At 48.7% G+C, this 16219-nt stretch overlaps 1 protein-coding gene across 3 annotated transcripts in view; it reads right to left on the reverse strand.

Moving 5' to 3' along the window:
* Positions 1 to 16219, reverse strand: part of AKAP8L (A-kinase anchoring protein 8 like) — a 28800-nt gene that overhangs the window by 5847 nt on the left and 6734 nt on the right. Inside the window, exons 2-13 of one of the 3 annotated variants that reach the window (XM_024134190.2) lie at positions 15980 to 16054; positions 10753 to 10785; positions 10402 to 10459; positions 10219 to 10299; positions 7852 to 8305; positions 7664 to 7760; positions 7513 to 7583; positions 7127 to 7190; positions 6121 to 6229; positions 4526 to 4667; positions 4333 to 4438; positions 3965 to 4095 (exon numbers count right to left, since the gene is read on the reverse strand). In XM_024134190.2, the coding sequence (XP_023989958.1) occupies positions 3965 to 4095; positions 4333 to 4438; positions 4526 to 4667; positions 6121 to 6229; positions 7127 to 7190; positions 7513 to 7583; positions 7664 to 7760; positions 7852 to 8305; positions 10219 to 10299; positions 10402 to 10459; positions 10753 to 10785; positions 15980 to 16054 (1421 nt within the window). Of the gene's footprint in view, positions 1 to 3964; positions 4096 to 4332; positions 4439 to 4525; positions 4668 to 6120; positions 6230 to 7126; positions 7191 to 7512; positions 7584 to 7663; positions 7761 to 7851; positions 8306 to 10218; positions 10460 to 10752; positions 10786 to 15979; positions 16055 to 16219 lie in introns of all 3 variants that reach the window. The other 2 variants (XM_007101428.3, XM_028498942.2) reach the window with 2 other exon arrangements.

The raw sequence follows: 16219 nt of genomic DNA on the forward strand, positions 1-16219 counted from the left end.
TACTTAATGGTCAAAGACCGATGCTTCCTCCCCTACCAAGATCAGGAACAAGAAGATTCTTCTCTTCAAAACTGTGTTGGATGTTCTAGCCAGGGCAATTAAAGAAGAAAAAAAAATATTAAACAGCATCCAGATTGGAAAGGAAGTAGGTAAACTATCTCTATTTGCAGATGACTGATCTTATATATAGAAAATGCTAAGGAATCCACTAAAAAAACTATTAGAATTAATAAACAACTTCAGTGAGGTTATGGGATAAAATATCAACATACAAAAATCAATTGTATTTTGATACACATACAAAGAACAACCAGAAATGGAATTAAAGAACACAATTCCATTTATAATAGTATCAAAAGAATAAAATACTTAGGAATAAATTAAGAACCCCAAAAGTGCAAAACTTATACACTGGAAACTATAAAACAATGTTGAAAGAAATTAAAGAAGATCTAAATAAATGCAAAGACACCCCATATTTATAGACTGGAAGACTTAATTAATACTGCTGAGATGGCAATACTCTTCAAATTGATAGAGAAATTGAATATAGTCCTATCAGAATACCAGCTGGCTTCTTTGTAGAAACTGACATGCTGGTCCTAAAATTCTTGGAAGCTCAAGGAACAATCTTGAGAAAAAAGGAACAAAAGTTGGAGGAGTCACACTTTCCAATTCTAAATCTTACTATGAAGTTACAGTGTGGTAATGGCGTAAGAATAAATATAGAGAACAAAAGAATAAAGAGTCCAGAAATAAATCCATGTAGCTGTGGTCAACTGACTTTTGACAAGGCTGCCATAGGCAAAATGGGAAAAAACAGTCACAGGGAAAAAATAGTTCCTTCTACAAATGGTGCTGGGACAACTGGAAAAATCACATGGAATAGAATGAAGTTGAACCTTACCTTATACCATATACAAAAATTAACTAAAATGCATTAAAGATCCAAATTATAGGAGCTGAAACTGTAAAATTCTTATTATAAGAAAACATAGGGGAGCTTCCCTGGTGGCGCAGGTTAAGAATCCGCCTGCCAATGCAGGGGACACTGGTTTGAGCCCTGGTCTGGGAAGATCCCACATGTCGCGGAGCAACTAAGCCTGTGTGCCACAACTACTAAGCCTGTGCTCTAGAGCCCGCGAGCCACAACTACAAGCCTGTGCACCACAACTACTGAAGCCCGTGTGCCTAGAGCCCGTGCTCTGCAACAAGAGAAGCCACCTCAATGAGAAGCCTGTGCACCGCAACGAAGAGTAGCCCCCGCTCGCTGCAACTAAAGAAAGTCCGCGAGCAGCAATGAAGACCCAACGCAGCCAAAAATAAATAAATAAATAAATATATATTTTAAAAAAGGGGTAAATATTTGTGACCTTTTATTTGACAATGGATTCTTAGATATGATACCCCAAGCACAGGAACAAAAGGAAAAAAAATAGATAAACTGGATTTCATCAAAATTAAACTTTTGTGCTGCAAAGACACATCAAGAAGGTGAAAAAAAACAACCCACAGAATGGGAGAAAATATTCGCAAACCATATGCCTGATAAGGGACTTGTATCTAGAATATATAAAGAACCCCTTAACTCAAAAAGACCACACAATTAAAAAATAAAGTATCTGAACAGACATTTCTTCACCTCTAAGAATGTAGACAGATGGCCAACAAGCCGCTGAAAAGATGCTCAACATCATTAGTTATCAGGGAAATGCGAATGAAAAATACAACAGATACCACTGCACTCCCACTAGAATGGCTGGAATCAAAAAGTCAGATAATAACTAGTGTTGGTGAGATATGAATAAATCAGAACTCTCATATATTGCTGATGGGGATATAAAATGGTACAGCCACTCTGGAAAACAATCTGGCAGTTCCTCAAGAAGTTAAAATGTTACTATTTGACCCAGATATTCCACTCCTGTCTAAAAGAAATGATAATACATGTCCACACAAAAACTTGCATCATAACAGAATAATCCATAATAGCCAAGAGGTAGAAACAATCCAAATTCTAAAGAATGAATAAACCAAATGAGGTATGTGTCCATACAAGAGAATATTTTTAGGTCATACAAAGGAATGAAGTTCTGATACATACTACAATATGGAAGAACATTGAACACACGCTAAATTGAAGAAGCCGATCACAGAAGACCACATACTATGTGACTGCATTTTTATGAAATGTTCAGAATAAGCAAATACACGGAGACAGTAGATCAGTGGTCGCCTAAGGCTGGGGAAGCATAGGGGTTGGAGAGTGATAGCTAAAGGGTATGGGTTTCTTTTTGAGGTGATGAAAAGGTTCTAAAATTGACTGTGCTGATAGCTGCACAACTGTGAATATTATTAAAAACTACTGACTTGTACACCTTACATGGATGAACCGTATGGTATGTGAATTGTATATCAATAAAGCTGTCACCAAAATAATAATTAGAAGCTTTTTATTCACTTCTAAGTCTGGAATTTTTAAAAATATAGTGTTTATATTGAAACTATCTCTATAAACTAACTACTTCTGGTGTCTTCAAAGTAACTTTTATCACCCTTCCAATCCCCTCTACAGCTGTTGGTCGTTACAGCTGTTCTTTTTTTTCCAACTTGCTTTAGAATCAGTTTTGAGTTTATTTTTTGCTAGCTTTCATTCATTTCACCCAGATTTTTCAAGTTTTAATACCATGCACTGTCCACCCTCTACAATCTGCTCTCTGTTCTCTTTTGGTATACCCCCTTTTATAAGCTCCCAACCCAAGAATCTCACCTTGGCAAGATCCCTACAGCTTCTCTGTTGCCAAAGCCAACAGACATTTTCCTTATCTTTCCGTATCTCTCAGTTGCATATGCCAATCCCAAATCTCCTCAACCACCCAAGCCAGATCTCTAAACCCACCCCACTGTTGAGAATCACTGCACTGAGAAAGACCAGCGATAAATCTGATGGGCATGGAAAAAGGTTGAGAAATGCTATTTCTTACACCATTTTGCTGCTATTATCTGCTCATAAATCCCATCAGCCTCCTCCAGGGTGATGGCAGCCAAGACTCTCTTTCTAGCCCAGACCGGGTCCTGAGCCTCTCAGCTCTTTCCATACTGCAAAGCCCCACCACCCTCACTTGATCTCTAACAGACACCTCTAACCTAGGATGTCACCCATTCAACAACAACAAAAAAAAACCCCACCTACTCTGGCTTCTCTGCTAGGCACTGGGAATACACTGGAATTCAAGACAGAATTTTTTCAATTTCTTGCCAAACTCGCTCCTTTCCCTGTACCATATACCGCCCTCCCCATCAGAGCAGCACCACTGTCCACCAGTTAAGGCAGAAATCTGGGACATCCCAGACTTCTGGTCACTCCCTCATGCCAACCTCCTGTTCACTTCCTTAAACACCTCTTCTATCCTGCCTGTCTCTTCATCTCTAAGGTGGAGGTATACCTCTGGCTTGATACTGCAGCAGCCCTTCCTTGATCCCCAACCTCCCTCCCACAACAGATGCCCGAAGTCTCTAGTCCAACACCAACTCTAATCCTACTGGTCCCCCACTTAAAAGCTTTGCTGCCTATAGGAGCAAGATCAGGCCCCTCAGCCCAGCCCTTGTGAACCTTGCGTCCAATACCTCCTCCAACAACACCTGCACCATACACTTCTCCCTGTTTGGTTTCTGAACCTAATGTGGCCATTGACCCATATGCAAATGGAGATCCCCATATCCCACAGATCTTACTTCTTAAGGTCTAGCTCTGATGCCACCACCTGCCAGGCAGAGTCCCCATTTCCCACCCCTCTCTCTGTAGCTTTGCTGACTGAACTGGGCTGGAAATGTCTACATCTTCTTGTGCCCTGCAGTCCCTGCAGTTTCTCATGGGCAAGCAGGGGTTATAACCCCAGGACCTCCCCAGTGGCCTCACCCAGTCAACCCACAGGCTGGTGGGAGGGCACTGGTGGCCACTCACCCTGCGGTTCCTGTTGTGATCCATGGTCTTGAGGTGCTTCTGAATGATCCCAAACTGCATGGGAATGAAGAGGTCACAGGCTGCACAGTGGGCTGCCTCTACCTTCTTCACAAAATGTTCCATGGCAATTTCTGTAGAGGGGAGAAGGAGGGGAGTTGCCACTGGTACCAGGCACCTAAGAAACACCCAGGAGTTGGGGGAAAACAGCAGACCAGCTCCTCACCTCACCCTGCCACTTCCACGTGGGCCTGAGGGTGTTCTCAGTGACCCTCCCTGGGGGAACAGAGGGGTGTTGTGACCCCACTCTGAGAACCAGAGGAGGGAAGGCTGAGGCCCTGCCTGATAGGACTGGGATGGAACCTCCTCACCTTGGGTCAGATCTTGGTCTCTGTAGATCTGCTGGATCAGACCATCAAGGTCCTCCACGGTTTTTCGGAGCTCCTCTGTCTTCTTGGTCTTGTTGGCAACGTAGTCCTGCCGGAGATCCCAAGGAGATATTAAGGTTTGTGTGGGCTGCTCTATGTCCTGAGGGAAAAGCAGCTGTACCACTCCAAGGCTCACCTGCAGAAAGTCAGCTGTCTGCTTCGGAAGCTTGGTGCCTACGTACTTAAAGTGTTCCTTGTGAAACTTGCTGTCGAGGTGGCTGGCCATCTCATCCTCGTAAAAGGTCCGGTATTTGCAGAGAGAACACACAAACTGGATCCTGCCACAGGAGGGAAATGAGGGACTGAGACCAAGAGGGTCCCAGGGAACAGTGCTGCTGCCTCACCCAACCCAGCTGCGAGCCCTGAAACAGGCCTTGCTCATGGGCCTGTGAAGTACGGTCCCAGCAGGGGGACAGGCTAGGACCAGTGGGGTTGGGAGTAGAGAGGGACAGAACGTCTGCAGGCTGCAGTTACTGCAACGTAGGGGACAGGGGAGGAGCTCTTCCTTCCCGTAGGCAGGAGGCTGAAGCCTGAGGCAGCAGCTGCTGCAACAGGCAAGGAGTCGCTGGAAGGTTGCCGGACGGCATCTCTACCAAGGCTGGGCAGGAGCTTGTGTACTTGGCCCAGCTGGGGACCGGAAGGAAGGATGCCCTGGCGTGAGCCAGGTGGCCCTGAGGTGCAGAGTGGAGTACGCAGTCCCGAGGCAGGGCCCGAAAAGGTGCTGCATCTTCCTTCTGGGGTCTGAGGGACTGAAAGGCCCAGCCCATCCTTTGCTCAGAATGCTTGGGGGTGGTGTCGGGAGGGATGGGAGGCAAGCAGGCCTGGGCACCTGCTGCCTCATCTTCCTCTTCTGAGAAGAGACCAGTCTGAGCTGGAAGGAGGGCGCCCGCCCGGCCTGCCAGAGGGCAGCCTGGAGTCACCTGAGCGAGGTGCTCTGTCTGGGCCTCGTGTCCACAGCAGAAGCCCGGGGTCTGGGGCCTGGGCCGGAGCAGGCCGCCGTGGCAAGGGGCGGAGGAGGCCAGCCGCCACCGAGGCCTTGGGGCAGGTCCCTACCTCTGCCGGACGTCCTTATCTGGGCCACGGGGTCAGCTTTGTCTGGAGAGCCCAGGGGCCAGGCGCCGGCGAGGCTGAGGAAGGTCCAGCAAGAGCAAGAGTCTGAGGCGGAGGAGGAGGAGGCAAGCGCCAGTGCGGGAGCCCTGAGGGCAGACAGACCCGACCAAGGGGCGTGAAGGGCTCAGCCGCAGACAGGCCCGGCCTGACAGGGCCGGCGGGCAGGGCAGAGGGCAGGCCCGAGGCTGCCACAGCCCACAGGTGCTGCCATCTCTCCTGAGCGTGGTGACGGCCTCTTGGCAGCTAGCTGGGGTGGCACAGGCGCCTTGGACCTTGAGTCTCTGATGAGCTGGCCCCCTCCCGCAGGGGCATCAGGCCCCCAGTGCACCTCGGGGCTCGTGCGCCGAGTGACCTAGTGCTGGAGCTTCTGGGCAACGGTGGTGAGCAGTGTCAGGTCTCAGGCCAAAGTCGCTAGCGGTCGCCAGGGGGCCGCAGAGGGGCAAGGGACGAATCAGGCCTTGGGAGCTGGGCCTGGTGGAAAGCAGGGTCCATGCACGGCCGAGCAGGTGGCAGCTCCCAAGGGAGGCCAGAGGGCGGTGAGGCAGCAGAGCTATGGCCCTGCTCTCCTCGAGACAGCCCCAGAGCGAGGCAGAGGAAAAGGGGTGGAGGGAAACTGGTTACCTTTCCACCATGCGGTCTCGCTGCCGCTTTTTCTGCTTGTCCTGGCTCTTTTTGCCTGCCTGCAACTTGCGCTTGGTCTGGCCACTCTCATCCTGGGTGCTCAGGGCCCCTGTGGGAACAGAGGGGCACAGTTACCAGTTTGTGGTCTCTGGCTGGATCATCCACCATCTACTCCAGAGGGTCCATTCTGAAAGCAGCTGTTGAGCAAGGCCTCTGGCTGTGAGCAGGGCTGGGTACCCTGGAATGGGTGGGGAGTGATTTTGGCCTAGGCCCTGAAGAGGGGAGGACATGTGCTGACCCCACCACTCTCCAGGACATCTATACTCTGCAGAGTGGGCCACAAGGAGGCTGGAAGGTAAAGAGAGGCTGTCTTAGTGGAACACTGGCACAAGTTCAGGGGGCCCAGGTGGCAGGATGCAGGAAGGCCTCAGTTGGGGCCTAAGAGCAGCCTCCAAGGGTAAAGGCCCCAAAGCTTGCATGGCCCTGCCCACCTCACACTGGGCACCACGGCAACAGTAGGCTGAGGCTGGATTTACGGTTAGGTACCTGCTGGCGCTCATCACTTGAATAGGGGGACAGGGACTCCCAACAGGGGCTGTGGAGGCGCTAAGGGAAAGGACACGCAAACCAGAGCCGTAGAAACTGCACCAAGGGTCCCGGCTTGGACACCAGCCATTAAGGACTCGGAACTGCATGTTACTAAGGGCCTGAGGGCAGGGGGTGTGCCTGGGGTTCCCCCACACTTTTGCTTGCTGCCCCCACCTGAAGGCAAAACCAGTGTACTAGGCAGGGGCCATCGCCACCCATAGCCTCGGTCTGGGAAGATTAGGGGCAGAGTGGGAAGGGGGTGAAGAGGGAAGTTACTCCCTACCAGCACATACCCAGCCACACAAGGGAAGATCCAAGCTGGACACATTTCTGCCAAAACCCTGCCCTTGGCTGGACCCCTCCCACCACGAGCACCTGGAAGAGCCACCCCAGCACCCAGGCCACTCAGAAGACTCACCTTTCTCTGCATCCTCTTTGCCTTCGTCCTTCCCGTCCTCTTTTCCCTCTTCGTCTTCTCCTTCCTAAGACACAATTTCAAAAATTCAATGTTAAAGTATGTATAGCTGTTCATAACAGCTGTAAATGACAAGGCCCTGTTCCAGGCCAGGCACTGAGCCAGGAGCCTCACATCCTCCCAACAGCCCTTGCACAGAGGGCCCACTCTGCCATTTTTCTGATAAGGAAATCCAACCTCTGGTTAGACAGCTTGCCAGCAGCTTGTGCTCTCTACCAGACCTCCACCTCCTTGTACTAGTCATGTGTGCATGCAGAGATGACTCAGGCAGCCCACTGTTCACAGGCCTCACCTACAGACAGAGAGAATGCAGAGCTGGGGCCACTTACTGCTCTGAAGCCCTTCTCCACAGCCTCAGCACCTTCAGTGCCCTCTGCAGCTTCCCCCTCAGTGCCCTCGTCTGAAAGGTAAAAGGAAGCAAGCTCAGCCCAGGAGCCCCAAGGGGCAAAGGGCAAGAGTCATGCCAGTGCCTGGGCTCACCATTGTCTGAATCACTGTTATCGGAGCAGTCCGTCCGGGTGGCTTTGCTGTCGGGCTCGTCGGGACTGCCACATTGCTTTCTCTTCTTTTTCTTGGTCTGGGTCAGAAAGAGGGAGCAAGGTCAGGGTGGATGGCTCCAGGGCCCTCGCTCTGCTCAGTCACAAAACAGGAAGGCCTCCTCCACTCACCCGAAAGTCAGCTGTGGTCCAGGTCTTCCAGGTCCGCCTCATCTGTTTCATGCCATTGCCAAACCCAAAGCCAAAGCGGGAGCCACCCGGGAAGGTGCCCCCGCCACGCATGCCCTGGAACATGCCGTACTCAGGGATGATGTTCTGGGAGAAGAGGGAGGGCAGCCGGGAGGCACCAGGCATGCACTGGCCCCGGGCCCCCATGGGGTCTTCCCACACGCGCCCATAGCCTGAGGCCATCGGCCGGCCACTCCGGGAGTCCCGGGCCCAGCCCTGAGCCCGTGGGCCAAAGGTGTCGCCACCACGCATGCGGAACTGGTCGCGGTAGGCATCATACTGCCCCTCGTAGGCCATTTCCATCTCAGGGTCAAGCTCGCCGTAGTCATAGCCCGACCGGTACAGATCACGCTCACTCAGGACGGCCCTCGAGTCACAGGCCTCGTAGGAATCATATCTGCAGAGGCAGGTGGCAAGCATCAGGGAGGGCCTCAGGTCCTATCACCCTTCTGCTCCTGCCTGCCACCAAACCTCCCTGTCATGGGGACAGAGAACCCACTCCAGCACCTACCCCATTGATCCCCATCAGAGGATCAATGTTCGGAAATGCCAATTTAAAAGGCCTCTCAGGAGCAGACTTCTAGAAGCCAGAAGGGCCTCTCAGATGATGGCCCCAAGCTTGCATGTGGGCCACACCAGCTTGAGGACCCTAAGAAGGACTATTAGGGTAAGGTAGATCTCAGTTAGAAGAAGAGACAGCCCACAGCCCACAAGAAACGTGCATGTGTCTGCAGCAGTCACAACGCCCAAGGTTGCTCCTCGAGGGGCAGAGCCAAGCACCCCAGCATCCTGCAGTACATGGGCAGTTCAGCACATCAGTGTTTGTCCACTGGGGCTGATGACACCCATGAGAGACTGCCAAACCCATCACCACTCAAAACAAAAAGGAAGACAAAACACGGAATGTTGCCAGGAAAGACAATGTGACCTTGCCCAGGGACAAAAAAAAAAAAGAGTTCTTATGAGCTCCTATCAAACCTGGAGCCCAGGACAGGGAATCATATCCTACATAGCAACTGGGAAGGCAGGCCAAACATTCTGCCTGCGCAAGACAGGGCACCAGAGAGAGCCGTTCTAACCATGGCTGCAACCCACAGGCGCAGACCCCACATGTCTCTTTGCCAAAGCTGGGTAGTCAAGAAGCACCAGCAGCATGGAAGAAGAGGCCAGTGCTACCCAATTGCCACTCCATCCCTCAACCCTGCTCTCCAGCTCCAGGTTGCCACAAGAAGGTACATAGGCAGCTGGCACCAGCAGCAATGTCAGCCCAACTCCACAGGCACCCGCCCCCACCCCCCGCTAGCAATTTGGCAGCCTCAGCTCCAAGCACTATGACTGTCAGGCAGGGCACATGCTGGGCATCCCCCAACACTTTTTGCTTGCTACAGAGCCCATGCAAGCAAAAGTCCCCTTGGTATCCCTCCGCCCCCTAGTGGTCCTGGGGCCTCACTTGGCCCCATCAGTGCCTGGCCAGGCCCCTCCTTACTCTCTGCTCTCTCCCATTTGTCAGCTGGAGCCATTAGGCCACTCCACTCCATCCTGTGCCAGAAATACATGTGCCCTCCTCACTGAAACCTCTCACTAGGGCACAAGAACTTCTAGGCCAGCACCAGTTCAGACAATGACAAATGCCCACAGCATGATGCTGTGGGGTAGGGCAGATCTGAGTGGGAGGCCCAGCTCCACTATTTACTCCTGGGTACCTGTGGGCAAGAGGTGTGACCTGCCTGCGCTTCACTTTCCCCATTTTCAAAGTGAGGATGTCAACAGTTCCTCACGGGCACTTCTGAGGCTCAACAGGTACATGTTTATAAGGCACTGAAGGGTGGCCAGGACATGCCCACATCTTCCTTGTCCCTTATGTGGGATGCCCAGCTCACAGTGGTCAGCCCCCAAGGGTTCATCCCACCCTTCACACCCAACCCAGTCTGTTCTGCCCTGACAGAGCGCAGGATATAAAGTATCTGAAGAATGTCAAATGGCTGTCTCCAGAGGGAAGAGCCATTTAACAATGCTCCTGAGAAGAGCCACTCGGAGGGTACAGTGAAGCCAGCCGAGTCTGGGCTTGTTCCTCTCTCTAAAAGCTGCAAGAGAGGCTCACCATCAGGCAACGGGGGAGGGTGGGGGGAGGAGGGGACACAAGCCAAAGAAGGGAAGTGCACTGGACCCCAAGCAGTCTCTGGGAAGCCCTGACAGCAGAGCAAAGGAGAAAGCAGATGTAAGAGGCAGTTCAGAAGAGGGAGACGCCAAGGGGCAATAGGCAGGAGGTGACCCTGCAGAGCCTCAGCCCCTAGGCAGGTAGCCACTCACCTTTCTCCACCTGAGCCGTACACGCCTCCTTGTATCATGTCTGTCTCCAAATGCGGCACCATATCTACGCGTTGGTTAATTCTGGACAAAACGGAATCAGCACTGGTACTACCCATGGCACTAGGGTTTGCATTTGTGTCAGAGCTAGGCATTTCCCAAGAGTTTGAAGTGGCCATACCATACCCATAGTTGGTGGTGTTATCCTGGCCATAGCCATAGCCATAACCATAGTTCTCGTAGCCTGCAATGAGGGAGACAGAAAGACAAGATGGAGGGGGAGAGGAGAGACAGACAAACACAGAGACAAGGACACCTTCGGTCACAGAGACAAGACTGGATCTTAGCTACCTAAGGCTGGGTGGGCCCTAGTTCATACTAATAAGGCTTCCTGGGAAGGAGTAGCCAGCTCCAGAGCACCTGGGACCCCCAAAGGCAACCCCCACCCCAAAACCTTGGCTAAGCTGGGCAGTGGCAGAAAGACTCAACCAGTTCAATCCCAAGGGAGAGGAGAATGATCATGGGTATAATACTTGCCTCTGTTTGTCCCAGAGCTCCAAGTTCCATATCCTACAAAAAGTAAAAGAGCAATTACACCTATAATTGCTTACAATACGGTAAGAGTTTAATTCAGGCACAAAGACAATGATTCCTAGAACCTGAGCGGTTACAGGAGATTGAACGTCCCCTAATTGAGAAGCCTTGAGCTTGAGAACACTACATAAATGACCCAGGCCACCTGCTGCCCTGGTGCCTGACCTTTCGTGGCTCTGACCATCTGCTATTTAAGGAACCTCCCATTCCTAACACTCTCAGCTAAGGAATTTGGCTCCTATACGCCTTCCTTAAAAAGCCAGAATTAGAAGATTACTCCTGCCCCTGGCTAAGCACCAATCAGAGGAGGAGGAGAGCAGTTTCCAGTGCCTTACACCTACTGTGCTGTACAAGAAGCTCAGCACAGAGCTCATAATCCACTCTGAAATCGTATCAGTCAAATCACCCGACAAAGCTATATGGAGCAGAGAAACTGACTGCCCTAGTCCCTTAAATGTCTGTCTGAACAGGGAGAACCACCAAACACTTGAATTGTGAGTGTGCTGTGCTGGAACACATAAGCAGAGGGAGACAAAACACCACTCCCAGCTTGAGAAAAGCTGTTGAGAAAACAATCTGGATTATAAACTAAATATGCTTTGGATTTTATTACAGCATATAAGAAAAATTCATTCCTTCAGAAACATAAAGCCACTGAAAACTGACAAAGTGCAAAGCCAAGAGGGACCTCTGAGTCAAGCAGACATGTTTCTTTCCCAAGGGAGTCCATGAGAACAGGTGACCACTTTTCCAGTGCCTCGGGTGAGACCTCAGAGTTACCTGCTACTCCACACTGTCTACTCTGCAGACAGACAGGTCATGCTCATCCCAGGGCAGGGGACCAACCTCAGTGAGACGGCAGTGTGATGAACAACAGAATCCAGCCACAGGAAAGCAAGACTGCATACACTGAGAAGATGAATCAGAATGAAGAGGAGTGGCGGCAGGCTGAGACCCTACACTCAGGTTCCTCCTCAATCCACTGCACAAACGAATGGGGAGACACTGGAAACCAGCAAGGAACTTTAGACGAACACTACTTTAATGAACCGTGGGCATGCTAGAACTCACAAAGCAAAAATCCTCTTCAGCTGGGGAAACCGAAGCAAGGGCTTCTCATTCGTTTGTTTATTCGACCATTATCATGCTCAGAGGACACGGAACAGAGGCTGGCAGTCCTGGGCACTCCTCAGGCCCAGAGCACTGTGTGTTAAAGGAGACACTAAATAATTAGAGCAGCAAGGGACAGCAGCTGTACATCCTGTAAGGAGTGAGTGGTGAAAGAGGCGTTCTTACAGGCAAGAAGAGAGGCTGGCAGAACCATACAAGGAATAATGCACTTAGTCCCAGCAGCTAACAAGAGCCTGGCCACATGGCTGTTTGCAACCAGGACAGTGGACACTAGCTATTCAAAAAGAGACAGGACTGGGAGGCAAATGCAGACCCATCAGGGTTATGCTTGTGAGGCCAGAATAGGATGTCCCTGCCCCACCCCAGGCTTCTGCTACTGAGGACTTGCCAGAACGGAGCAAAGAAGCACAAGGAAAGGAAGCAGGAGTGAGCATTAACGCTGAACACAAGGACAGGTTGGTGGCTCCTATGACAGGGGCAGGCAAGCACTCCCTATGAGCTACTTGCTATGGCCAGAGGAACCTAGACTCCCTGATGGGCTCCCCAACTAGGTCCCTTCGGGGTGGGGGGTGGGGGGAATCTTTGTCTACACTGTGTTCTTTGGCGACTCCCTGAGACCTGACCCTTGCAAAAGAACATCGGAACTAACTTCCACCCAGAGATGAGACCAGAGTTGACAAAAGAGAATTTTAAGAATATAATTTATTTTAAAAAGGAAACAACAAAAAAAGAGAGAGAGTAAAGAAAAGGAGACAGTCGTAGTAAACAATAAAGAGCAAAAGTAGAAAACAATGTAGGGACTTCCCTGGTGGCGCAGTGGTTAAGAATCCGCCTGCCGGATGGACCTAGTCTGTCATACAGGGTGAAGTAAGTCAGAAAGAGAAAAACAAATACCGTATGCTAACACATATATATGGAATCTAAGAAAAAAAAAAAAAGGTCATGACGAACCTAGGGGCAAGATGGGAATAAAGACACAGACCTACGAGATATGGGAACATATGTGTATATAACTGATTCACTTTGTTGTAAAGCAGAAACTAACACAACATTTTAAATCAATTATACTCCAAGGACTTCGTTAAAAAAAAGGAAAAAAAGAATCCACCTGCCAATGCAGGGGACACAGGTTCGATCCTTGGTCTGGGAAGATCCCACATGTTGCGGACCAACTAAGCCCATGCGCCACAACTACTGAGCCCGCACACCTAGAGCCCGCGCTCCACAACAAGAGAAGCCACTGCAATGAGAAGCCCGTGCACCACAACTAGAGAAAGCCTGTGCGCAGCAACGAAGATCCAACGCAGCCAAAAATAAATAAATTTAAAAAAGAAAACAATGTAAACATTCAACTTTAAGGTAATAGTTAATCAGAACAGATTATAGCCAACCTACTCAGTGAGATCACATAGGCATCAAAAAAGAATCTAAGCCTTATGCTGCACAAGGAAAGCTTCTAACAGTAAGCAAAACAAAACCGTAGACACAATTCTAGCCACCTGTAAGTTATTCAACTACCTAAAGTAACTATGCTGACAAAAGTTAAATATAAAATGGTGGGATCTTGAAATGAAAGATCTTGAAAGATCCTGAAATGAAAAAATAACATTTTTCAAAATGTTATTTACTGCTGTTATATTATTCTTGCAATCTGAGCCAGAAGGAAAAGTAAAAATATTCCTATTGCTTCACAATATGATTGTCTATGTAAAACTACTCCAAAAAATCTACAAAAAAAGAGTTACTAGTGAATAAGTAAGCTTAGCAAGGTTTATTACAAGGCCAATATACAAAAATCAAATCTTTACATACCAGCAACGAACAACTGGAAACTGAATTTTTGAAAACTATCATATACCACAGCACTAAAGACATGAAATACTTAGCTGTAAATCTAACAAAATGTGTGCAAGATCTGTGTTTAAAAAACTACACCACCAATGAAAGAAATCAAAGACCTGAACAAATGAAGTTGCATACTGTGTTCATGTACTGGAAGGCTTAATACTGTTAAGATTTCAATTCTCCCAAACTAATCTATAGATTCAAGACCATTCCACTCAAAATCTCAGCAGGAATTTTAATAGAAATTGACAAACTGATTCTAAAATTTATATGCAAAAGCAAAGGAACTATAATATCCAAGTCAATTTTGGAAAAAGAACAAACCTGGAGGATTCACATTTACAAATTTCAAGACTTACTATAGTGACCAAGACAGTAAGGTACTATAGGAAATTCAGACTCAAAGATCAATGGAACTGAATTAGAGGCCAGATACAGACCCACACGTATATGTTCAATTAATTTTCAACAAAGGTAAAAAAGAATCTTGACCTATACTGCACACCTGGTAGAAATATTAACTCAAAATGGATCACAAAATAAAAGTAAAACCTAAGACTATGAAACACCTAAAAGAACACTTAGGAGAAAATCTTTGTGGCCTTGGGCTAAGCATAAATTTCATAGATACACCACCAGAAATCACGATCTATTAAAGGAAAAATTGGGACTTCCCTGGCAGTCCAGTGGTTAAGACTCTGCGCTGCCAATGCAGGGGGAACAGGTTTAATCCCTGGTCGGGGAACTAAGATCCCACATGCCGCGTGGTGCGGCCAAAAGACTTAAACAAACAAACAAAAACAAAGAAAAGACTGATGAAATGGACTTCATCAAAATGAAGAATTTGTATTCTTCAAAAGACACTGTCAAGAGAATAAATAGATAAGCTCCAGTCTGGGAGAAAATATTTGCAAATGGCACATCTGATAAAATGCTCTGTACCCAGAATATATAAACCTGAGGGAAAATAATTCAAAAAAGATGTGTAATGTGGGACTATGTCTGATTAAAAGGGTTGAGGCAGGGAGGACAGGACAGAGAAGCCATGCAAACCAAGTTTCTCCTCATTTATGAACTACTTGATACCTCCTTACTCATTTTCAGAACATTTTTTTAAAGTATTTTTAAAAATTAATTAATTTATTTATTTTTGGCTGCATTAGGGGTCTTCGTTACTGCACGTGGGCTTTCTCTAGTTGTGGCGAGTGGGGGCTACTCTTTGTTGTGGCGCACGGGCTTAGCTGCTCCGTGGCACGTGGGATCTTCCCGGACCAGGGCACGAACCCGTGTCCCCTGCATTGGCAGGCGGATTCTTAACCACTGCGCCACCAGAGAAGCCCAATTTTCAGAACATTTTAAGTCTCCCCCTCCCCCTGCCCCGAGACAATCTGCTAAGTCTTCAGGGAGCTTACTTATGTCCACTTAATCAGTGACTCCTGAGGGAATGTGACTGTGTAGGCTTAGTCTTTCCCTAGACCTTGGCAGTAAAACCAATAACCCATCTCAGTAACCAAGGCAAAATACTTTAAAGAGGGCTCCTTCTTGACAGACAACTAGGGTCACAGATCACAGGACAGCTTTACTGGCAGTTCTGGGCTGCTGAAGGACACCAACAGACCATCTATGGACCCTGTCAGGTGTCTACTTCTGAATTAGAGATTTAGTGTGTCTGTCCAGAGTTGAGAAATCAATGAGAAACCTTCTCTCAACCCTGTGTGCGAGGAGCCTGCTGGCCTGACTGTGTCTCTAAAGGCCTGCTAGATTCAGACAGGCAACCTCTCCCACACTGGAGTCTCATGCACTACCCTGGGGCTAAGTTAATGCCTTGGTTTCTGCTCAGACCAATCCTTTGGACTTTGATTGGCCGTTCTCCTTCCCAGACCCTCAAGGGGATTTTCTGAAGCCAGATCTTTGTCACAGACCACAGGTACTTCTAACAAAATGTCAAAGGGTCAAAGGAACAAATCTTTTACAGCCCCAAGAACTCCAGCTTGCTCAATAACAGACATCTTTCCCATAATTCCCCAAAGAGAAGCACTGGCTATTTTAAGAGCCCACCATACCATTTCACAGAAGTTTGCCTTTGGAAAAGACAGTGTGACGGCAAAGTTAAAGGCAACTAATAAAACTCCAGATTGCTCTGCCACTAGAAGGCAGAGCATGCACCCTCCAATTCCCAGGGGCCCACACTTACCATAATCACAGGTGGGCTGAGCACTTGTGTCTGAGTATGTAGAATGCAAAGTGGTTTCAGATCCCTGGACAAAGCCTAAACAGAGGTACAGTGTGGTTAATTTCCCCAAACAAGTTGCAGGAAAATGACCTAAGACTACCTTTCAGTGGAGACTGGCTGGCAGACCCTCCCATCACTGGAAAGCCACCAAAACCTCTAGCTTCTTGAACACTTTAATTACACTTCCAGAACATATTAACC

Source organism: Physeter macrocephalus, chromosome 2, assembly GCF_002837175.3.
Source record: "Physeter macrocephalus isolate SW-GA chromosome 2, ASM283717v5, whole genome shotgun sequence".
Taxonomy (NCBI): domain Eukaryota; kingdom Metazoa; phylum Chordata; class Mammalia; order Artiodactyla; family Physeteridae; genus Physeter; species Physeter macrocephalus.